This window comes from Crocodylus siamensis, chromosome 8 (assembly GCF_052110815.1).
Source record: "Crocodylus siamensis isolate JL-2025a chromosome 8, ASM5211081v1, whole genome shotgun sequence".
Taxonomy (NCBI): Eukaryota; Metazoa; Chordata; order Crocodylia; family Crocodylidae; genus Crocodylus; species Crocodylus siamensis.
This window is the reverse complement of record NC_143402.1, coordinates 72,589,738-72,613,418: the sequence shown is the minus strand read 5'-3', so window position 1 is coordinate 72,613,418 and position 23,681 is coordinate 72,589,738. Positions and strand designations below refer to the sequence as shown.

At 51.7% G+C, this 23,681-nt stretch overlaps 1 protein-coding gene, 1 long non-coding RNA gene and 1 other non-coding gene across 11 annotated transcripts in view; all 3 read right to left on the bottom strand.

Moving 5' to 3' along the window:
• Nucleotides 1–6,782, bottom strand: part of LOC149859034 (uncharacterized) — a 40,335-nt gene extending 33,553 nt beyond the window's left edge. The window contains exon 1 of the long non-coding RNA XR_016443785.1: nucleotides 6,645–6,782. This is a non-coding gene — a long non-coding RNA (uncharacterized LOC149859034). The remainder of the gene's footprint in view (nucleotides 1–6,644) is intronic.
• Nucleotides 6,783–12,934: 6,152 nt separating this feature from the next.
• Nucleotides 12,935–23,023, bottom strand: LOC149859032 (uncharacterized). 9 transcript variants are annotated; one of them, XR_016443905.1, is made up of 4 exons: nucleotides 21,311–23,023; nucleotides 19,847–19,933; nucleotides 19,500–19,541; nucleotides 13,522–19,199 (listed from the first exon to the last, which is right to left on the bottom strand). XR_016443905.1 is itself a non-coding variant. In XM_090060579.1 (2 exons), exons 1-2 carry the CDS (start codon nucleotides 21,694–21,696, stop codon nucleotides 19,915–19,917), a joined length of 405 nt encoding a protein of 134 aa, XP_089916705.1. In that variant the 5' UTR covers nucleotides 21,697–23,023; the 3' UTR covers nucleotides 13,522–19,914. The 9 variants fall into 9 exon arrangements, 1 of the variants encoding a protein (XP_089916705.1); XR_016443907.1 differs by having other exon boundaries at nucleotides 13,522–19,194; XR_016443909.1 differs by lacking the exons at nucleotides 13,522–19,199; nucleotides 19,500–19,541 and adding an exon at nucleotides 12,935–13,513.
• TRNAT-CGU (transfer RNA threonine (anticodon CGU)) lies at nucleotides 21,256–21,327 on the bottom strand. The gene has a single exon. It is a non-coding gene; the product is annotated as a tRNA-Thr (tRNA).
• Nucleotides 23,024–23,681: the final 658 nt, after the last annotated feature.

Below are 23,681 nucleotides of genomic sequence, written 5' to 3'. Positions count from 1 at the left end.
ACGTGTTTCACAATGAAAGAGCTGGTTATATATAGTACAGCCTCGTACAGCTGATCCAGAGCTACCAAAACTTTACAACAGAATATTCATTACAGACAGGTTAAAAAGGCTTTGGGGCGGATTTTCAGAGACTACTGCTGCTCCCTACAACGGTGCGCAGCCGGCCAGCTCCCCAGCCGGTCCGTGAAGGTCGGTAAATAAATGGTCGCTGGAGAAACTTCACCTCACAAGTCACACGTGCCTGCTGGCACGGGGTAATTCCCCAGAGCTGCAATCCCAGTCTGGATTGCAGACGATACGGTGCAAAGAAATAAAATCCAAAGTGATCTTTCAAGCCCGAACTCTCAACCAGATGTTTTGTGATAAAACTACAGTTAAAAAAAAGGGGGGTAGGGGGGAAGCGGGAGGGAGGGTAACATTATCCCAAAGTTCAACAAAAAGGCCCACGTGCCAAACCCCAGGTAAGCTGTATTACATAATGCTGCATATTGGGGAGCCAGCATGTTCCTGACTCCTCCGTTTTTTAAAAATAAAGGCGTATGAAACAAGGACGTGGATCGGGCGAGCACTGCAGGAGAGTCTCTGCAGAGAGCAGCTTATTGCTACCTTTGCAAAGGTCTCGGCGGAGAACGGGTGTCAAAGCAGCCCCGTTTCACTGTGTCCAAGTCACCCTTAATGGTTCTTGATAAAGACATTAAATAAAAGCCCTTGGAAGAGGGAAGAGAGGGTGTACATTTTACAGGCTGGATGTATGCAGAGCCTCCAAATACATACAGCATTAATGTCATCAATGTGCGTGAATGTCCTCATTCAGGCTCTAATTTGTTCCCCAAGGAGATGCTGAACGAGCTCAGCTATGCTACGTGTGAACCAAACTCTTCCAATGAAGCTGAAGCAAAGCAGTTTGTGTAGTCCAGAGCTAAATTTAGTCTGGGGCTTTGAGTAACGCAATTCTAATCTCAATTTACCACTTCGAACTCCAACAGGCAAACATTATAAAACGATGCGGTGAAACTGCTCTGTTGTAACACTGGAGGTAGCTATACGGGGTGAAATTCTTAAAGCTCTTTATGAACTACGATTTGGGAAATGTGGATGAAAATATACCCTAAATGAATTACTCTGTGTACTTCAGAGGTTGGTTATTTAAAAAGGTACAAGTTATTTTATAAAATTTAGTATTTTCAAATTGTTTTTCTGGCTTATAGGATAGAGTCATTTCAAATGGACACTGTCAAAAGGAAAAAGTGTTTATAAAAGAGCCATTAACTCTTACTGAACAGCCCACAACAATATTAAGGCAGAACATTTAAATATCTAAAAGTGCTTTTTCATTAGTGGTGTTATTTGTTTCCTTTTCTTTACCTTGCACAATAAACCTGAAGTGGACGCACTCATTTTTGTTTAAATTACCTCTCTGCAGGTCGTTCTTTAGTGCACAGCTGCTGCTTTGCATTCAAATCTTTTTCCCCCTTCTCCCAACACTAATTTCCACAAAATTAATCACCACATTTGTACCTTACACATTCATATTCCTAATCGACTTTGCAATTAAAAAAAAATTTAAGCCTCACTTAGATTTTAAACTGCTTTAACGTAACCTCTTTAATTGTAAAAGATATATTCTCTAGTGGAAGAGAGGAAATGATTTCTCCCAGGAGACATCAAAATCGTTTCAAAGTGTTTTTAAATCAAACACATTCACGCTGCTCTATGCTCAAATTATTGTTTCACAATAAACAAACGCCACTTCTCCCCCCAGAGGTTTTTTACTACCACCTAGCTAGAAAAGCTCCAAATACATTTCCTGCGACTTGGTTAACTGGAATAAAGTCCAAAGCTACGTATTGTGACTCAACACCAAGATCTCTCATTGATCCCTTCACTTGAGAAAGTTCAAGTTCAAGATCAATTGCTGTTTTTTGTTTTTTGTTTTTTGGGGGGGGGTTGTTTTTGTTTTTAAAAAGCCTGTAACTAAAAAAAAAAAAATAAATAAAATCAAGATTCCCAACAAGGTCCCAGTATTTTATGCAATAAATTCTTAATTGGTTCTCCAGAATTTGTAGGTTGCTATTAGCTCCATCCTCTCAAATATCAGCACATCATTGCTCTTTCTAAAGAAAATTCCTTTTTGTGGAAATATGATATTATTCCAGATGTTTTTGCATACAGCAATTCTGCTTAACTCAACCTGATCGCTGCTCTGCAATGAAACCAAGAGTTAAACAGCTTCTGGAATTTATTCCTTAAACTATTGCACTTGCATATTTGAGTTTAACCCTGTGAACAGCGCAGAATTCAAAAGCTTGGGCTGCACAGAGCTGACTAAAGTTTGTTTTTTCCCCCCCATAGACACAAAACCCTGGGCTTAAGCATCGCTTTGGTTTGCTTTCTAGATACTTGGTGAATAGGTCTAACAAGCAGCCGATCAAATTAAAACGTAACCGTGTTTTAAATTGTGCTCGAGTCGGAGCAGAGCAGTGTTTCTGAAGGCTTCGTTCGAGGAAATTCCATACCCAAAGCTGGGAGACAACTGGGAATGCGGTTGCAGAGACAACGGCAGCTTGCTTTCGTGGGGTTTGATCTGGCGTTGTGTTAATTAAGGGACATTTTTCCACCAAGCGAAATGGAAACGGGGTCAAGCCCATGCAGCACTTCTCCCATGTGAGGGGTTTGGAGAGCTAGCACTGAGGTCAGCAGCATCTCCCCAGTTCACGCAGGTTGGACCCTACCCTCCATTCCCCAAGAGGTACCAGAAATACCTCACTGCGGGGTTTGCTCCCCCCTCCAACCAACGACACAGCCACTACTGTCATCTCTGCAGCTGAATGATCTGTAGCCGACCCAGAAGCCGTGCTCATACAGGAGGCTTTATAAAACCGCATGCAAGAACACGGCTCCCTACAAGAGATGCTGCTGAGCACATCCCAGATGCGAGGCAGGCTACTGCAGCGCTAGGTATAATTAGGACCGTGCCAGGAGTGATGCTATGGACGTTGGGATGTCATCGTGCCCCCACCCGTCCTGGAAGAAGCCTGAAGGCGAGGGGCGGTGGTCCCTGGCGCACCATGGTGGAGGACACCCCCTGCGGTTCTGCTGTTATAATCTGTGGCCCCCCCAATCCACCAAGCCTGGGAATCTCGACTGGGCCCCGCACGAGCAGCCACTGCGGCCATGCAAACGCTGCCCGGGAATCCTCCTGCTCATAGTCAGACGCCACCCTTTGCTGGGTTCCCTGAGCAATAGGCAGCAAATTAAAAAAAACAACAATCAGCCAACAAGCCCCCGGGCCAAGCAGAGCCATTCACCTGAAACAGCCCACGCAGACCCTGCTCTTACTCCCGGTTTTAGAGGGAAGGCGCTCGGGTAACAGCGACGGTGGCAGCGTAATCCCCCGTGACCGGCCGAGGCGGCAGTGTGCCGCACGCTCACCCGCCCCAGCGCTCACCCCTCTGCAAGAGACCCCTGGGGCTGGGGCACCGCGCAGTCACCAGGAACCATTGCAAAGCGGTTGCGTGCCCCCAACCCACTTGCTTTTCAGGGTAGTTCGGCCCTTCCCTGCATGGCCTGCCACTGCCTTGCTTTAAGAGCGGCCCAGCAGAAAGAGCTCGCATACCCCATGCTCCGCGCGTGCCACGAGAGGCGCGGGGTGGGGGTGGGGGGGGCAGGGGATGCACGGAGGGTGCTAGCCGTCCCGAACGGGGCTGGCTCCCAGGGACGTGGGTCCCCATGCTCTCAGGAAAGTCCGGCCCCTCTCCTGTACCGAACAGCAGAGCAAAGAGAGCCAGAGCACAACCCAGATCTCACACCCCCTCCGCTGCATGAATTAATAAATTCAGAGTATATCTCCCCCCCCCGCCCCGCCTGCAACTCCTCCGACCAGCAGCTTGCCAGGGCCCCGAGCCCGAAGGCCTCTACTTGCAAACGTGGAGCAACAGTAGTTTTCAAACAAACCCTCTGCAAACAAACATTTTACTTCTGCTCGGCCATTCAAGGAGTGAATATCCTGCCCGGACCCCACCCTTCTTGCTCAATGAATCAAGCCCTTAGTGCTCAGATACTTTTCTTTCAGGCCTTATCACAGATAAAATACAGCCCTTTTTGTGCTGGAGGCGTAGGACCAGCCAAATATTTACCAACTCTTTCAGAAGGCTGAAAATGTCACCCCTGCATTGCAATAAACTTCACAGCTAAGGCCCTGATAAATGGAGAGAAGGCCTTGCAGCTCTGCCCAGAACTAGGTTATTGTGAAGTAAACCTTGTCAACTCTGACTGCCGAAGAAAGCTTATTTGTACACCGAGAAAGATTAGCAAAAGAGGCACAAAGTTTAGAAGTGAAAATAAAACAAAGCCCCATTATTAGCAGATTGAGGGAGAGAGGGGGGTGGGAAAAAAAAGAAAAATTTCACGGAGCCTGTGACCCAGAGATCGAAGGACGTTATAAAATAGAGATCAACAGCAAATCACCAGTTAAGAAAACTGCCAACAACTTGCAGCAAAAGCTCGAAACATCTTTTTAAAAAGAAAATAAAAATCGTATTTACTGCGCTGGGTCTAGTATTTGCACTGCATTCTACTAAAAGAAGCAATTGTTTCTACATTGTCATTTGTCAAAGTCATCGAGGAGTCGAGGGAACCGTTGACTCGAGCCTGAATCTTAATCAAGCCAAAATGTTTAAATCGAACCGTTTAATGACACTGAAAAATGAACGTAGGAAACTGCATGCTCTTTGGGGCTGGGAGCGCGCTTGGAAAGTGGTCCGCAGCGTGTGCACGGCTGCAGTCTAAACAGACACGGGAGTAATGAAGACTAATGGGGAAAAAAGTGCATTCGAATATCAGCTCGTCTGTCACTTGAGTGCTCTTGGCTCTAAACAACTGCACCCACGTAAGCCAAACATTGTGCTAAAAAATAATCCGTCCTTTCACCTTGAGGAGCGACATGGCAAAAAGAAGGGGGGAAAAAAAGTTTTCTAAAAGTGATTAAGGAACTGTGGAACCTCAAACGGACGCGCTTTAAGGGGCCCAGTTTGCAAAAGTGCCGAGCCCGTGTTTTAAAAACCGGGACTTGGAGTAGTCCCGAAGAAGCAAGCACCCAAAAGCACGAGTCGTTTCTTTTAACAGGATAAGACACTTAAAAGAAAGAAGGTAAACTAAATAAATAAATAAATACTGCCGGCAGAAAATAGTTCAGGTATCGATAACCTGGCAAGTTCTGAAATGTCACAAATTTCACAATAAAGAAAATGTCCTGACAGAAGTACAAGGTCTGCTAGTCCCACGAAACGGAGCGCAGCGAGATAAAAATGAAGAAGCCCGATGCACCACTGCAGTTTTGAAAACAGAAAAAACAGAAGTGACTTCTAAAAACCTGTCTGAAGGTAGGACAGGATTCAGAAAGGAGTTATCCAGAACCCCCCAAAAGATGCTCGGCAGTTCCCCCTTGCGAGCCGCACCGCAGCAGAAGTTTTTCCAAGTTGAATCCCCCCCAAATCGATGGAAAGCTGTGCAGCAAACCTGACGGGAGGGGATGGCCCCATATGCCCACTGCAATTTTAATTTTATTTTTTTACAACATGGTTGAACTGCCGTAGATCCCTCTCATTTCAGGGCAGCGGATCTGGCTCAGATCACTGCCATTTCGTTACAAGTTAAATTAGTTTAAGCCTAATAATCCATAGGGAGGAGCAACACGTGGCCAGATACAGAATGTTCTTTAACTGCATCCAGTATCAAAAGGACAATGTTTGGCATTTTTGCGTTCACTCCTTATTTTCCACATACTTTAACGCGTCCGGCAGACAGAAGGGGGTGGGGCAGGGGAAGCTTGCAAGAATTAAAAAAAAAAAAAAAAATCTCCCTTGAAATTTGGTTTCCAGGAAAGTTCCCGACCAGCTCCTAGTGCTGGGTTTTATCCGACTCTCCCTTTAGCACCAGGGGTTTCAGGAGGTACACCGGGGCCCGCGACTTCGACACGCACATGCCCGCGCGCCCGCCGGGAAGGATCCTGGCGTGGAGAGAAACCCGCGTGGGTTGGGGAGAGCCGCGCAGGCCCGGGGCCGCGGCCTGTCCTTGCAGCCCCCCAGCGCTCCTGTGGCTGCTGCGAGCAGCTCCGAGGGAGCCGGGGGAAGGGTCCAGTTTGCTGAGTGCCCCCCCGGCCTACTTCACTATTAAACGGGGGGGGGGGGGGGCCAGGGGAGAGGGAGTCCCGAGGCCCCGCGGGGAGGAAGCGAGGGCGACGCGCGGCCTTCGGGGTCCGTTATGACGCAGCAGGTCCGTGACGTCAGGGCAGCGGGCCCCCTTGTGACGCCGTCCCGCGCCCACCTGCGAGCCCGCGCCGCCGCCGGTGCTGGGAGCCGAGAACTGGGACTTTGTAGGCCAGTTGAACGCACGAACCTCTCACCTCGCCCGCAAAGACCCAGCCCTCAGCTCGCATGGTGCGGCCGCCCGCGCCCGGCCCGGCCCGGCCCGTCCCGTCCCGTCCCGCTCCTACCTGCGGCGGGGACGCGCGGGCCGCCTCCCGCGGCGCCTCGACAGCGGCCCCCACGTGCCGCCGTGCCCTGCCCGGCCCCGCCGGGGTGCTGCCGCCGCCGCCGCCGCCGCCGCTCGCCGTTTAAGGACGCGCCCAGTCCCCACCCCCGCACCTCGACGGCTCCGGGCTCGGCGCTGCCCCTGCTCCGCGGCCCGGCGCGGCACTGCCCAGCCCCGGGGCGGCGAGGCGAGGCGCGGCGCGGCGCGGCGCTGCCCCCCGAGCCGTCCCGCAGCCCGCTCCCCCCGCCGCCGCCGCCGCCGCCGCCGCCTCCCGGGGCTGCCTCCAGCCGGCTCCCAGCGAGGCGCAGCGGCTCCCTCTAGCGCCCGCCGCCGCCGCCGCCGCCGGGAGACGACGCGCCCGCGGCGGGACTCGCCCGTCGGGGCCCGGCAGCCTCCTGCGCCGGTGCCTGCTCGGGGCGGCGCAAACCCCGCCCCGGCGTGGGCGGGAGCGACCCCGCACCCCGAGTCGGCGGGACCCCGCGGGGGAGGGCGCCAGGCCTGGCTGCGGGCCGAGACAGGCCGGGACGGCGGCCCGGCGGGGTCATCCGCGCGGCGGCCGCCGGCCCCGGCCCCGGCGCTGCCCGCTCCGCTCCGCGTCTGAGATCCCTCCTGGCCGCGGCGATCCGCGCCGTGCCCTCGAGTGCCTCATTCAGGGGCGCTTATGCTCCACGCACACGTGAGCGGTTGCACCATAAAGCAATCCGGGGGAAAAAGCAGAACTGGGAACCAGGCAGTCGCTTTATAGCTAGTTTCTACCCAGCCTGAGCTTGCTGTGGAGCGAGCTCTTCTCCCCCCGGGGCGCTCGCAGCCCGGGCGGGCAGTCCTGCAGCTGTTAGGGTGCAAGTCCCACCAGCTGTGGGACTCGGGTGCAGGAGTCTTTGCCCTGCCAGCGCAGGCGGTGCGGCGTGGCGGGAGGTGCGATGGTGCTCGGACCTCTAGAACAGCGGCTCTCTCTCGGAGCAGGACCCACTGGTAAGCACCGCTGGCGTCCCAACCTCGCTGGCCAGTGCACCCTGACGGGAAGGTTGGGAGCAGCTGTGCAGCTCGGCGGATGAGGGCAACCTAGACCGGCAGCGTCGACATCCCGCCGAGTGTAGGGGCCTGGCACTGCCCTGGCTGATCTGGGAGCAGGCCTGCACCAGCACCCCGGGGTCCCTCGAAGCCTGTCCACCTCGCATGGGGCACGGGTCATTACAAGCCCAACCTGTACAAGAGATGGAGCTCTAAAAAGTCCAGCTGGACCTGCAGGTGCACAGTATCTCTGAAAATGTAAGCTGCAAAAGAGAAAAAAGGGAAGTTTCCCAACTACTGAGTTTTACACCTATGTACACATGCACACACACACGCTCTGCTCTTCAGGACCTGCGCGGTGAGGCGATCACGCAATTGGGTCCAATGCCGTTATTCTCACACTATAGCTCTTCTTAGGAGAAAAATACCAAGGGACTTGGGCATCACTGGAGATGGCTGCTATATGCTGGATTTGAAACTGCAATGCTACATTTGTCATCTTTAATTATCCTTGCATTGCAAGGGCCTGCTCCCTCTCTCAGAGAGTATAAATACCTCCCTTTGAGATTACCGGGGGTTGCTCATACTCAGCAGGGTCGAGAAGAGGGCCCTGGCAAGCCTGCGAACATATCAGGAAGTGAAGGGAAAGGAGAGAAGTGCCTCTATATTCATCAATTAACAGTCACTTGTAACCCGACTAGCTACTTGGGATACAGCACTGTTGTTGGAAAGCCAACGTCCGGCAGGAGCACAACGGAGGAGCCCGGCACTGTAGCGATCACTGACAGAAAACAGAGTGAAACGAATTGCTGGAGATGCTGTGGTTGTGAACTGCTGGGGTTTGCCCCGCTGGGAATATTTGTTCAATGCAGGGCATGATTTTTTGTTTCTTACTGAATATTAATCTTGAGGGGAACTGTCCGAAGGATTCAAAATTGTAACTGAGCTGAACAGTGCAACAAATATATTTAACACTTTGCCAGGCTCTAGGACCTCAGAGGTGGGTCCCACAGTGATGGGGAAAGCCAGGAGCCTTCTCCAACTTGCCCAAGTCAATGGAATGAGAAAAAGCAGGCAGGTTTCCCGGGGTCAAACCTGTGCCTCTCGCTGGCCCCCTGCCACGGGTGGTACTTTACACCGAAGAGACGGGCTCCTTGGCTAGAAGATTGTTGAATGCTTAAAGCAGCGGTTTTCAACCTTTTTTTCATTTGCGGACCCCTAAAGAACTTCGAATGGAGGTGCCGACCCCCTTGAATTGTAAGTGTGGGTATTCACAGACTTTTGATTGATCACAGTGATCTTCCGTGGATCCATTAGACATAATCTGCAGGCCCCCAGGGGTCCACGGACCACTGCCTTAGTCAGGGACTCTCTCACTTAAAATGGATGAAAGAACCCCTGACATGAAAAAATCAGGGGTCATGGGCTAAAAGGCTGGATTGTCGAGGATAGCCGGTATGCAAAGAATCAAGATAACACAGACAGAAGGGCAGTATTAAAAATGCAGCACTTATTGGCCATGTGTGCTACCAACAGACATGGTCACTACAGAATAATGCAATGCCATGTGTGTGTATAAATAAATACATTTTATATGTATGTATATATACAATGTCATACATATATGAATTATATAGATATATACAAATGATACAAATATCATACATGTATATCTCAAATCATTATTATATATAAATCTTTGTACAAGATTTATATTTATTATAAAACTTGTATAAAGATTTGAGAGAGAGATATATCATATATGCAATATCATACATATCTATCCCATATATACAATATCATATATATTTTATATATATGTAAAATGATTTGCACTGTTCAGGAGACTAGAGAGTTGTCCCTGGGTGAGGAGGTGGTGATGACATAGCAATTGTTTGGCAGGAATGAGCAAAGTCTGCACCATTAGATTTAAATGATAAGGCCATGACAAAGCTTACAGAGATCACAGGGCAGCCTCTCGGGCTCATTCACTATCTTCCCAGGGTGAGCTTTTTACTGTGCGTTCTCATTCCTTTTCACCTAGCTCCTTTGCTGCATTGGCTAGCTGTTTGCGGTGATGCAGACCACAAAGACTGTTGCATTTCTTAGCTGTCAAGTGCCCATAATCCAGCACTAACAATAAGTACACAAGTCAAAGAAAGCAGGGTGGGGAAGAGGGACAGATAAAGGTAAGGGATAGTCGCTGCCTCGCATATAGATACAAGGGAAGGAAGATTTTCGCCTCCCCCCCACCAAATTAAGATGAGGGCACATTGTTTAGCTGGAGCATCCTTGGAACAACTGTTGAATTTGCTATTGTCAGCTGTCCTGGGCAGGCTGGTTCTTGTCCTGCTCTTGCTCACGCTGGCCTTGACGCCAGACTTCTCTTCATTTCAGTGGGGTAAGGTGGAAACTCACAGCACAGCATGAGTTCTTACATTAGGGCCTAAGCCTTTTCCCTGCCCTACAGTCTGATCCAGCTGCCATTGCAGGCAATGGTAAGACATGGGTAGGAGCAGGATGAGGCCTGTGGATGCCAAAGTCCTGTAAAGTGTGGAATAAAGAACTGGACCTTTGGATTTCCCTTCCCCTTCACAAGTCCCCACTGGATGCAATCCAAGAAGCATGGCATCCGGTGTGCTGCTGGGACTGGCTGCCCGGAGGGGGGTTGTAAAGAGGATTAGCGTTGCATTGAGTTCAGATGCCATCACAACCATATCGAGTTGTGACACGACACAACTTTCACAACTCTAAAAATAAAATGTAACGCGTTTGCTAAAACTAGTTTCGCGAATGTTTTATTGTCATAATGAGATGCAAGATCAACAATAGCGCAGAACAAGAGTGGAACAATGGGATTAGCTTGATACTGAAACAAGGCACGACTGGAAAGATAAGTACATTTTTACAAGCTCCAGGAACCAGCTAGCAGCCCTTTTTAGGTCCTTCCTGAAGCTAATACTTAATACACCCCTCCACATTTAACACAACCATACATGAATACTCCAGATCCACCCCCACAAACCATCTCTGGCACATGCACGATTCTCTGTATGGACAAAGGCTCAGACCCAGGCATGACTGTTTAAATCTCTACGGGGCTCTCTCACTGCTCACCTACATCACTACAAATCGGAAGTACTGCCACTATGGTCAAGGCAGGGCATGTTACAGTGATTCAGTCTTTTCACAGCATCTGATGAAGTGAAATGGGGTCATGAAAGTTCATGTTATACATCCCTGATCGAGTTAGTCTATAAGGTGCAAATCTACCCCGCCTTCTGCCTGACTCCAGAATAACACAGCTAACTACCGTTCAGCAACATAAAGGCAGCATGAAGTGAGGCCCAGGATCCCAGGCAGGATTACATTTGGTGCATACAGTACTAAGCCACCCAGTCCCTTTGGCATAATGCTGGTGCTGCTCTGGGCTAGATCCTGCCATGCTTACTCAGACGGAGAGGACCCGCCTCTGCTCTACTCTGCTGGAATTGCAAGCATGGGACTATGCAGCATCTGTAAATGTTTTTTTTTTTTTTTTTTTGGCACCGGTCCTGGAGGCACTGGAAGACCAGGTCAATGCATGGAGTGGATGGAGCACGCTCCGGTTCCACCACCCAATACCAAAAAGAATCTGCTCAATATAAACCTCCTATGGAGGACATATCAGCGGGCCAAAAGCCCCACATGAGCGGAATGAGAGGCTGTGTTGTTAGTCCAAAACCTAAATGTGACTAGCAGAATCAAACCCAAACCAAAAATGCCCAGGCTGTTTCATGGGCCCAACAACTGGGATTTGAGCCAACAGATCCCTCTGAAAGTCCTAGGGGGGAAGGATTTATTACTGGAAGAGATTGAGTGCAGGCCCCTTTAGGCTCACCTTTCAGGAGACTATGCTCGTGTGTGATGCGACTTATTCAGGAGGAATAACAGAGCCCAGACTCGGTATATACCCAGAATGACTAGCTACCTATTTATCTCACTCTACCCATTGCACATCCACTGATGCTCTCTACACGGAGAACTAACTTTCCATTTCGTCTACAATGTGCAAGGCACCCAGAATCAGTAGCAAAGTTCCCATTAACCCTAATGGTACAGGATCACGCCCCAGGTAAAGCCAGGGACTGTCCATTAAAGCAGACATGTCTTTTCTGTTTGGGCCTTGTCTCCCACAAGCTGAACGCTCGCTCCAGTTGGTCAGTGGGATCTGAGGATCCTTCCTACTTCTGCAAGTAGGGACACTTCCTTTGCACAGCCCAAAGCCCTGCCTAGATTCATTTTGTGATAAACGTTCCCGTGTAAATGAGCTTGGTATTTAAAGCAAGCGCGCGCGTGTGTGTGTGTGTTGGGGGGGGGGGAGGAATGGGAAGAGGATTCAAAGGACCAATCAGCAATGATTAAACACAGAAATAATGGTTTCCGGTTCCAAAAAGCTGCCTCTCTTCTTAGTACAACTACCTCATCTGTAACTCTAACTGCGTCTATTAAAAGACAATTACTCGGGGAGACCAATATGCGTAACCAGATGTTAAAACTGTGGAAACAACAATCCTGGGTACAGTAATGCCATGTGCAATTTAAATTATTACTGTCAGGACAAGATGTATATAAAAATAGTGCGTATACACATATGGGGCACAAGCATGCAGCTGTCAGTGGGGAAATCTCCTTATCCCCCAGTAATCCTGCATTGTCTGCCTGAGCCCAGGGGTCACAGACTCACCGATGTCCTTTACCCTGCTGCTTCCTCCCTGGGGCGCTTCAGTCCATGACGTTCCTGCCCAGTCCCAGTTTTAGTCTCAAAGTATGCTGCAAGCTTTCTATGTCTGGTAAGGTGCCAGGCAAATGCTGGGGAGGCAAGGAGTGATGAGAGGGCAGGAGCAAGGGGTTGAACGTAACTCAGGTCAAACAAGAAATGGACTCGCAGTTAAAAAGGTGAGAATTTCACTGCAGAGACCTTGCTGTGGTGCCGAGGGATTGCAGCGTCTGCTGCAGCAAAGCGGGGGCTGCCTGTACCCGGACTGTTGTTCTCCCGTGCTTAGGTGTCTCCATTACTGTAATAGTCGGGTGTTACTTAACCTTTAACATATTTGTCCTTGCATCACACGTAGCAGGTCAGACACTGCTAGGGTCCCAGCCTGCCTCCCAACCACAAGTCATTTCTTGCATGTTCCCTGCTTCAGTTCTCCTGTCCCCAAGGCTCAGATGTAGACCTCAGTCCAATCACCACTCAATGGGATCTTGATGGCAACTGGTTTGGAGCTGTGGCCCTCGCGTATCAAACAAATCCTGAAGGCTGGTCCATAGACTGAGCCCTGCATCCATGTCGGGTGTTGTTGAGGCCTGATATACAAACTTACCTACACGGGGCAATGTATAAAATCAGGGCCCAGCACGCACACAAATGCTGGTGCTACACCCCCACAAATGTCAACTTAGGTAGAGAAAAAAAACAACAATGTGGGTGTTAAATATATAATGTTTATGGCAACACCGATGTTCATTACATAGATATTAACTTATTATATATCAGTATCTACCTCTATATATCTCCCTAGATACATATCCATATACATCTCCCTAGATATCTCTCTATATCTCCACACACACACACACACACACACCCTATCTATCTCCTTACATATATCTCCCTATATATATATAGATAGGTATCTATATACCTATATCTATAGATAGATATATCTATAGAGATATATAGGTTTAAAAAATGCAGTCTGGATATAGACACTGATACAAGAAACGGTCAGACACAAACCACATCGGCCAGTTTCTCTGCACATTTTCCAGGTGCGCGGAGAGATTTTGTATTGGCTTCTTCCAGAGTTTTCTGTCCATCAGTAAAGTGAAATTAGTCCTACAAGTGAATTCTGCAGTTTGAAGTATTGCTCCCACAAACCAGGGAGCAGGTTGTTAGTCGTGTTGGGCAGAGTTCCCTGTGGATGTTGCCCTATGGAAATCATTATCGTTAGTGCAGGAATGAAATTTGGTCAAGGTTTTTATCTTCTGCTAAGTTCTTTTTTTTTTTTACTTTCAAATACTTTGAAGGCAAATGAGTCTGTAGCTGAGGTTCTTTGTTTTTCTACTGGAGACATGGTGTCTTGGGGTTAATTCAGACTCCTGGCTTTATTACCATAGAGAGACAGTTAGTCCTGTTAGCCTGCAGACAGTCAGAAGGCAGGGTAGAGATGAACCTATATAGATTAACTAAATAAGATATACAAATAAGCACATGCTTTGTGGGCTGAAGCTCACTTTGTCAAATGCTTTGTTTTCATAATCATCATGTAATTTAGGGTATTATCTTGAGCAGGAAAAGAAGCTTCTCAATTCGGAGCTGAGCACTAATTGTGCAGAAGCTGAATGTCAGAAGTTCAGAAACAGGTGCAACTGCTCTGACTGTAAATGATTTCATTGGTGTCAGGGGAGCTATCCCTAATTTACACCAAGATTAAAATAAAAGCACCCTCATGTCCCATTTCTTCCTCCTGCCCCCCTCCAAAGGATCCAGGTATTAAACCTGCTGTGCAGACCTCACCCGACTCATCTTCGCTCATCTGTTGGTGCCTGTAGTGTTACTTGCACACTGAATAATCTTAACTCACGTAATGCTTACGGAACTGACCCCCAAGCCTCTATTTCTTCCATTTGCTCTGTAATTAGAAACGCAAGTGAACCAAGAGGCTGAAGCTGAAATCCCAACACTGGTGGAGTGGAGAGGAACCACGGGAATACGCAGGCCTACCGCTGTGGAAGGCAAAGATGTTGGTGGGAGAGGACGTTATAAATAGCATCGAGGATGAGGAGTGTTAAACCACGCTGCAAAACCAAAGCTTTGTTATTCAGACCCAGTGGACCTGAAAATTGCATCTCCCTGGGGCTCGCTGCAGCCATTTGGCACAGAAAGGACCTGAGCTTCTGCCCAAGCCTAGGCAAAGCTGACGAGGTCAAACTCCAGGGGCTCCCAAGGCCGGAGGATGACTGCCTGACTCTGTGGCTTATTTTGCCCTCTCCTGCACTGGCCACTGGGGCAACAAGGAAACAATCCTGCTTTGGAGGGGGCAAAGCATTACTCACGTCAGTGCTGCTTCCAGTCATGCATGTCACTGGACCAGAGCGGCTCCCTCCTGCAGAGAAGCCTTCTTGGAGAGGAAACCCAGCAAGGTGAAGCTTGCAGCTTCCCTTGTGACATCCCAACACGTGGGAGAAAACTCTTGTTGGGCTGAGGATTTGGAGGGGCCGTGTCCCCAGTTCCCAAGCACACAGCGAGCGCGGCTGCTGCGCTGCGAGACGTGGTCTAGAAGGGACAGCGCTGGCAGGAACCGAGCTGCCCGCGGCCTGATGGCCAGGATTCAGTGCCATGCTTCAGGGTTCGTCATCGGGGCTGGCTCCGTTGTCTACGGGCACAACAGGCCTTCTTCCTACATTTTTCTCCATCACATTTTCTCCACCTCCCGGCACTGTCTGATTCCAGCATCAGTGCCCAGGAGCAGACAATGAATCCCACCGGGTTGTCCCAGGCCACTAGCTACACCACAAACAGAATCCAGGTCTTTCTCCACGAGATCGTACTGCGCCCCCCACCCAAACATGACCTGGCTTTTAGAAATAATGCAAGAGCTCCAGCAGCACCAGACTGCCCTAGCACAGCATCAGGCCATCAGCTCCAAGCCTAGATAGCCAGGCTGCTGTCCTACATATTTTTTTGAAGTGCAGTAAGACCTACAGCTCCCGCGGTAAGAACTGGGCCCTCTGTGGTGGGTCTTGCATCCATCCCCATAACAGTTAGTCCCTGGTCCCAGAGAGCCAAATTGTGGTTGGGACTTCCTATAGCTCCTCAGGGCCCTCCCTGGACTCGGACAGTCAATGAACAAAGAGCTACATGCCCCAGGAATACATTATTCACCAGAAGGGTCCCTAATGTGAGTTCTGATGTCCTCCACCACCTCCGATTTTTAATTTACCCATCCCTTCCTCCCCGCCAGCAAGATCCAAGGCTTATTATTCATGAACACGTACCTGCACCTCCAGCAGAAAAAAATCAAGTCATTTTTTTTCTTCTGCTCAAGCCTTCAGCATGCAGACAAAAACATTTTTTATTCATCAGTGGTAACAGGCTCAAGCCATTTGACTTTAAACACAGACATGCTTCTGGGCTCTCTTCCAGGAAGTCTGTGTCACCCGGGTTTTAGATCGATATGTTTGTCTGCAAAGTCACCCTTTTGATCTGTAATTTTTCATTTTGACACAAAGAAATGCCTCTTGGTCAAACTTCAGTTAGTCCATTAAATTCGAAGCATAGTGGAAATGAGAATCACATTGCTGTAACCATGTGAAGATTTCCACAGTTTGGGGTTTATTTACTCTTGGGGTAATTGGCTTGACTATATATTTAAGATTCAGGTGCTGAAAATGCTGTTTCCTTGCTTCACCTAGATCAGTTCTGCCACCAGCCCAACGCCGCTAGTTGGTGGTCTGACTGTCTCGCACCAGCCACTCTGTTTTATTAAAATAAGAAAAAAAAACCCCAACCCCATCCAGTGCTAGGCGTAATTCAACAGGAAATGTGACTGCAACTTCAGACTGAGCTAGCTCAGCAACGCACCAGCCAGGACTGGTCTTTATTTATCAAGAGAGGGTGTCCTGGGTGAGAGCCTTCCTAAGTGGTCCCCCTGTAAGTCCTTATTGCTGGGAGCAGCCCTGCTGCCTTTCCGCAGAACTGGTCAAGGTGGTGCTGGTGGACATAAGATTTTGGAGGATCCGGCCTATGCACGTCTTTCTTCTTCAAGTGCCATGCTTCTTAATAGAGGCCAGCGGTGCTTAGTTTTTGGTGCCGAGGGCTGGATGAATGGAGCAGGGTTGGTCTGTGGGCCAGAAGGGGCCCTGCGTGCCACCTCCAGCTAGCTTGTGTGCCTGGATCAGGCCCGGCGTGCTCTCTGGCCCATGCCGTGGGGCTTTCCGGCAGGCCCAGAAATTCAGTAGCAAGGGAGCGGGAATCGCTGTCACCGCTTGCTCCCCCCACCCACCAAATTTTCAGCCCTGAGGGCCGGATAGCATGGCTCCACCGGCCGGGAGCCAGAGGTTGAGCACCCCTGGTATAGACAGCTGGTGGCATTTTTCTGGAGCAGGCCTGAGGCAAGAGGGTTGGAAAGAAGGCCCAAAACTTTCGGTGAGTACGTAAGCAGCTCCAAACAATATGGTCACAAGGCCCCTGCATAAAATCTTAACCAAATGTCCCTACTGTAAAACTGCCAGATTTCCAGGTACTCCCATGCTACAGACAGGGCTTTTACCTGCGAGGGTCTGCCCCCAGGATGGGCAACTGGAGGGGGATGGTCGTAAAACACTGGAAATATTGCAATAGTTTAAGCAGCGGGGGGAATCAAATCTCACCCTCTCACTCACTGTGCTTTTATCCTTCAATGGCAAGCACTTGCTGTCAACTTTTCAGTGCACACAAAATATTATACAGGATTATGACTGCTGGAACTGCTACATTTTAAATCAACTTTCCCCCTCTTTTTTCTGTTGTGTTTGTTTTTAATGCATTGCAGTGGTTCCTGACTTCAAACAACAGGGTTGCCAACCTCAAGTAGTTGAGAAATGCTGTATTGACAGAAGTCCAACATACTCCAAAGTGACTAGTCATTTTGGATACACCAATTTTTGTCTGCCTAACCAAGGCACCTTAAATCAGCGGTTCTCAACCTTTTTAAACTTGAGGCACCCCTCATGAGGCTCAAGGCTCCCTTTGGAAAGTGCCAGCTCTTAATTTTCACTCATTTTTGACAGCAAAAAATACTAGTGCAATTTTTCCGTTTGCAAAAAATTGTGGAAAGATCACAGCAGATCAGAGTATCAACGCTATGAATTCCTAGTTGGTAGCTCTGGCTTTATCTTGTGAATCATGTTTGCACACCTAACTGCTAACACCTTGAGGCATCCTGGAAAGGTTCTCAAGGCACCCCAGGGAGCCACAGCACCCTGGTTGAGAATCACTCCTTTAAAGGGACTCGACTGGTAGCGGAGAGTCAACGCCAGCAGGCAGTGCTGCGGCACTTCCGGAAAATCAGAGCCTCTGAAGACAACTTAAGTTGGACACCCAAAACAGGTAACTCCTGAAAATCTCATAGCCCTCAACTCCAGGTACTCAGAACAAAGCGTGAGTGTCTTCATGAAAACGTACGACATTTTAAGCCTTGATTTAGCAGATTTACTCTATTTAAAGAGACAGTCAGCCTGCTTTAGATGGAAACTATTCCCCAGAGCTTAACTCAGTGAAGGTTTTGGAGAGTGGGAAGGAGGCTGGAAGGGTTGTGAAGCTGGAAAAGGACTGAGAAGCAGACGAACAAGTCTCTGCAGCTCTATGAGAAGACACATCGCAGCCAAGCACCAACACTGGAAAAGGAAACTGGCTAGAAACAGAAGTGAAAGCCACCAGCGCAGGGCCAGCGCGCGGACGCGAGCAGAAGGGAACAGGGCAGGAAGCCGCGCGCTCGAGGACAAGGAAACGTGCCTCAGGAGCTCTCCCAGTGTCTTTAATCTTAGTGCACCAAGAAAGACTCTCTGTAACGGTGCGCCCAGACTCTCAACCGGTGCCGCATGACAACTCTCCTGACTTTAAGGAGACCCTCTATTCATGCTAGTTGAGGATCCGGGCCCTGGTTTCACTTTGTTGTGGACTTCCGTTATCATGGACATGAATGGTGCCTTTTGGGAGGTACGGACAAGGGTACCACTGTGTGAGCGAGTGCCAGCTGCTTCCAACTTTCATCCCCAGGGAACGTTCAAGTCTTGTAAGCCGCCGCTTCCCAGCACATCGCTATACTGCGTTTCCTGGAGGCTCAGTGCTCCTGACTGAGTCCTGGGTGCAGGACTCCCGGATTAGTCGTCAGGCAACGCTCCGCTCCTCGTAAGCAGCTTAAGCATCACTTCCACTCAGATGCAATAGATTTTTTTAGTCTGAAACCTCAACTGCTCAAACCTGCCTATGAAGTGTTTAAAGCAGAGCCCCTGGGGAATCAATCCACGGATATGTCAAGACACTTTTGTTCAGAAGCTGTTTTGAATTTTATTTTGTCCAGCACGTCACGAAGTTCTGGATTTTACTGTCCCTTCCCCACGCCCATGGCTGTTTCCACACACTGTGAGCGGCACAGAAATAAAGGCGTGTTGCCTGCCTCGCTGACAGGCTTGCAACGGCGCCTGATAAGAGCGGGCTGCAGGGCTCCCCACACGCCACCACCTGGGAGGCCCCTTGCCTTCACAGAGCACCACTGCACTGCAGCACGCCTGGAAATCCCACGCTGGAAATAAAGCGGGGAGGCAAAGACTTCCCCGTCACGCAGGGTAGCCGGGCTTCTTTGCAGAGACCGATTTCCAAGGAGCAAGGTGTGTAGTGCCACGGCTCGGGCCAAGCATGGCCCCAGGGCTCCCTCTATGAAGAGTGCAAGCATTTTGCTGCCGCAAGAGGTCAACAGAAAACAGAAAGCATCCACCTGTATGCCCATCAACCCACTTACAGCACCAGGAGCAGGAAAATGCCAGCAACAAAAGCTCTGAGGTCCGTCTTAAATCACCGTTTGGTAGGGAAGGGGGGAATCAGATTCTCCATCAAGCACTTCTAACGGTCTTGGCTCAAAATAATAATAAAAAAATTGTGTGTTACACTACAAGACCCGATCTTGTCATCTTTATTAGCACGAAGTAGCACTTGCTCAGGCATAACCCTGCTGAGTGCAACATGCGGGAGTGGCTCAGTCAGGCTGAGCAGGGCAGAACCAGATTCCCAAACAAGCCTATACTACGGGGAGAGGCTCACAAAGACCTGAAATTGGTAAAGTACTTTGAGATCTGTGGTTGCAAGATACTACTACAGATGCTATTAATTTGCTGCAGAAATGCTAAACTAGTTTGTACTTCTCAAAGAGGCTTACCATCAATGTGGTCCCGTCACAGCACCTTAAAACAGAGCGCTCCTGTGAAGGAATCCCGCTTCAGTATAACCCCTCGGGGTGGGAGAAACACAGACTGAAATGTTCTCAAGCCTCCTCTCCCGAAATGTTAAACTCCGTATAATTTAAGGGGCTCAGCTTCTTTATGCCTGTTCCTTATTAGTGCCAGGACTCGGCAGAGGGCATCACCACAGCTCTGACCGCAGGCCGGTCAACACCCGTAGCTCAAAGGAGTCAGCAGATGCCAGGGAGCGTTTGGCCAGCGGAGTCGTAATGAACAAAATACAACTGGACCTGATTTCGCACTAATCATACTACTCAATACTTACATAGGTCTTTGCATCTTCCAAGTGTCAGCCAACAGTCTGCTACATCCCTCCTGGAAAACATCTGTGAGTTAGCGAAAAAGGAAAATCCTGAAATTCATGAGAAAGTAAAAGAACCACTTTAAAAAAATCATAAAAGAAGCCAAAAAGGTTTCGTTGCAAAAGCCCAAACTAGGCACTTTGCTTCAAACAGGAGAGTTTTCAGCAAATCTAACACAGGTTTATGACGCATTGACAGAGCTGTACTTTCTGATAGAAAATGCTTCTGACCAGTTCCGAAATGCTTCTCCAGGTTTTGGCAGCGTGGAGAATTAAATGGCCCGTTTTTATGGCTTGGTAACAATACTCATATTTCTAAGACATCTTTTATTCAAGATCCCAGAGTGGCCTACACACAGCGACTCTCCAAGACCAGACGTACGTGAGCTAGAGGCGCGGCAGAGTTTAGCATGCTTTGCATTTACTTATAAAATGCAGGTACGGACAGATTTTCCAAGCACCAAGCTCCTCGGAAATATCGGGCCATTAGTGACCTAGCAATCGAGATCGTGGCAAAGGTGAGAACGGCCAAACTCAGCCCCACAGCTACGGCGAAGCCCCTCCAGGTTAGACCTGAATTCGGCCACCCGAAGCCACGGACGGCCGTCACACGGCGCCGCAGCGAGAGACATCCGCGGTCTTCAGGCGGGCAGAGCAATCGCCCCCACCAAATGCCGGGCCAGGCGCTAGTGTGCTGCCCCGCCGAGCAGGCCAAGGCACGGATGCAAACCCACACTTCCTCCTGCCTCCTCTTTGCGATGTTTTGCCCCGCTCTTCCTTCGCAGGGCTGCAGCGGGTAGAGGCGGGTGTACCCGGGCGGGCGGCGCGAGCAGGGGCAGGCCGCAGGGCTCTGCCACACGGCCCGGCGCGGCGGGTCGGGCGCGTCCCAGGGCCTGCTCCGAGCTGCGCGTCCGCCTTCCCGCGGCGCCTGCGGGCCCGGCCGCCCGGGGGGGCCTCGCACAGGACGTTTATTTGGGGCTTGAACCTCGGCGGTTACTGTTGCTCCGGAGCTGCCGCCGGTGGCCAGGCGCGGGGAGCAGCTTTCGGCAGGGCCGGTCCCTGCTCCGGGCAGGCTGCCACCGCGCTGCCCGCCCCGCCCCGCCCCGCGGCCTCTGCCCAGGGCCACGTGCAGCCGCAGCGGGCGCGGGCCCGGGCCCGGGCCCGGGCGGGCGGCGGGGCGGAGCTCCCAGGCGGCTGCGGAGGCCCGCGCTAGGCGCCTCCCCGGGGAGGAGCAGGAGGCCGCTGGCTGCGCAGCCTGGGCCCGCTTCACGCAGGCCGGATCGCCACGGCGGGGGCTCCACGAAAAGGACAAAAAGCGGCGGGTGAGGGGGAGCCGGCCCCCGCGGCGGCCCGGCCGCCTCGTATCCTCTCGCAGGCACGGACGGGGTTCGAACCCGCGATCTTCGGTTTACGAGACCGACGCCTTACCACTTGGCCACCGCGCCTGACGGGCTAGCGGCAGGCGGAGGCCGCCCCTGGAAGGCGGCCGCGGCGGCCCCGCGCGCCAACGGCGCAGCGCCCGGGCGGCGCGGCCGGCGCCTGCCCGCGGTCCCGGCGGGCGGCCCGCGCGGGGCTGGCTCCGGAGATGCGGGCCGGGGCCGGGCTGCGGCGCACAGAGCCCCTTCCTGGCCCCGCCCCCGGCCGCCGCCTCCCCCGCGGGAGAGCCCGCAGCTTAGGCCTCCTTCGTCCCAGGGCCGGGCCTTGCCGGGGGCCGCCGGCTTCGGGAGCGCCGCCCGCACCGAGGAGCTGACCCCAGGGTAGAGCGCCGTGGGCGGCGCCGCGTTGCAGCCAGGTCCCGCTCCCCATAACGGCATCCATCGGGTGGCGCGACCCGCCCCGGCCCGAGCAGCCCTGCCCCGTGCCCCAGCGCCAGTCGCAGCCGGGGAGGGGTGAGCGGCCTCCTCTGCGCCGCACCTCGGCCTCCAGCCCTGGTTTCTCCTCCCAAGCCGCAGGTTTTCATTTCTCCCCTGCCGCAGCGAAGGGCAGAAGAGCTCCCCTGCCCGCGGGGCTCAGGTCTGGTGGCAAAGGCCTCGTCTGGAGCGAGGGGTTCGTCCGACTGTGCCCGGAGCCCCTGCCCCTCCCGGCTGCCAGCCCGAGCGTTTGCAGGGGCTGCAGGAGCTGGGCCCGCTCTCCAGGCACAGCACGCGGCAGGAAGGGCCTCAAGTGCTGGGTGACCACGGCCCGGCGGCAGGCAGCAGCGTCCTTGGCGCTCCCTCCCAGCCGCTCTGGCTCTAGACTCGCGTCCCACCCAGGGCAGAAACAGTCGGAAGCGACTGCTGAGCCCCCGGGGCCTTCGGTGCCCCGGCAAGGGGAGTTACTTGGAGAGCAGGAACGGCCCACGCCCGGGAGCCAGGTTGGACGTGCGAGGAGGCTGAGCGCTGGAGATCGCGGCCGGGGCTGCCCCGGGAGGGCTTTGCTGCCTAAATCCTGCCTAAGTCATCAGGTTGTTTCTGGAGCTGCTCCCTGGCGTCTTCCACAAGTGCCGCTAGGCCAAAGCAGCCGAGGCGCTGGGTCAGCCAAGCGCAGCCCTGCTCTGCACGGTGGCGGCCAGTCCAGGCGCCAGGGCTGCAAGCAGCGGGGCCCTCCCTCCCCGCTGAGATTATCCTGCACTTCCACGTCGCCCTTGAACGGTCAAGCTCAACCCAAAGCCTACTATCTTCAGGCATTTAGCAACAATAAGTCAAACATTATAGTGATAACATCAATCATAGAAATATCCCAGTCCCAAATGTTTCCTCCCTGGCTTGAAAGCTCACAGAGAACCACAGCAAGTGTGGGTGGAGGGACCTCAGGAGTTCACATCTTGCCCAGCCCCTGCCCCAAGCAGGACCAGCCCCAAATACATCCCAGCCAAGGCTTCCTCTACTGCGGGCTTAATGTTCAAGTCTTCTGCGGAGCAGCTGGTCGATGCAGGACATGACCTAGTGCTTCTACAACCCAGAAACAAACGGGTTGTAAATTCAGCTCCGGCTCTAGTTTTTGGAGTAGGAAAGGAATTTATTGTATATTATAATTTATTGTTTTTATTGTATTCTTAATTTCTGACTTTGCAACAGGACATAGTTTTGCAAGCATGCCGTAAGTGCTTGTAGCTGGAATACCCAACTCTGCTCATAATAATAAAAAACAATCTTCCTTTTGAAAATGTATATCTATCACTAAATCCGGGGGTTTTTATTCAGTGTCTTTCAGGCACCTTGCACTGGGCGGCTTGGGGGGACCTAGCCCTGTCCAGGAATGGGCATCCCTGCCATGGGCAGCCTTGCCCCACAATCAGGCTTTCCCATTTGCAGCTGGGTGTGGCCACCGATGCATGGGGGCTATGGTTAGCCAGCGGCAGGTGGTGGCCTCAGTCTTTCCCACCTGTAAAATGGAGCTGCGAGGAACAATGGGAGGACCGAATGACTCCATGCTGAACCAGCAAGCTGAGCCTGGCCAAGGAAGCCCAAAGAGGTTGGAGCTGCTGCAGGGGTGGAGGCAGCTGGGGGCAGCCTCAGACCTGTGGGCTCCAGGTGGCTGCCTCTGCCAAGGCACCTGTGCAGGCTGAAGCTGCGTGGTGCGCATTGGCCCGAACCACTTTGCAGTGCAGACGTACCTGCACCCACCCCTTGCAGCACCTCTCCCCGGGGGCCGCAGGGCCTAGGAAGGGGGCAGGGAGGTGCAGTTTGTGGCCGCTATGGGGGAATTTGGCAGTCCTACCTATACATTAAGGAATCAAACTGAGCGCTCATTACTTGCATGGGTCAATCAGCAATTATATTGGATTCAGATCAATGTGCTGGCTGCCCCCAGCCGGAGT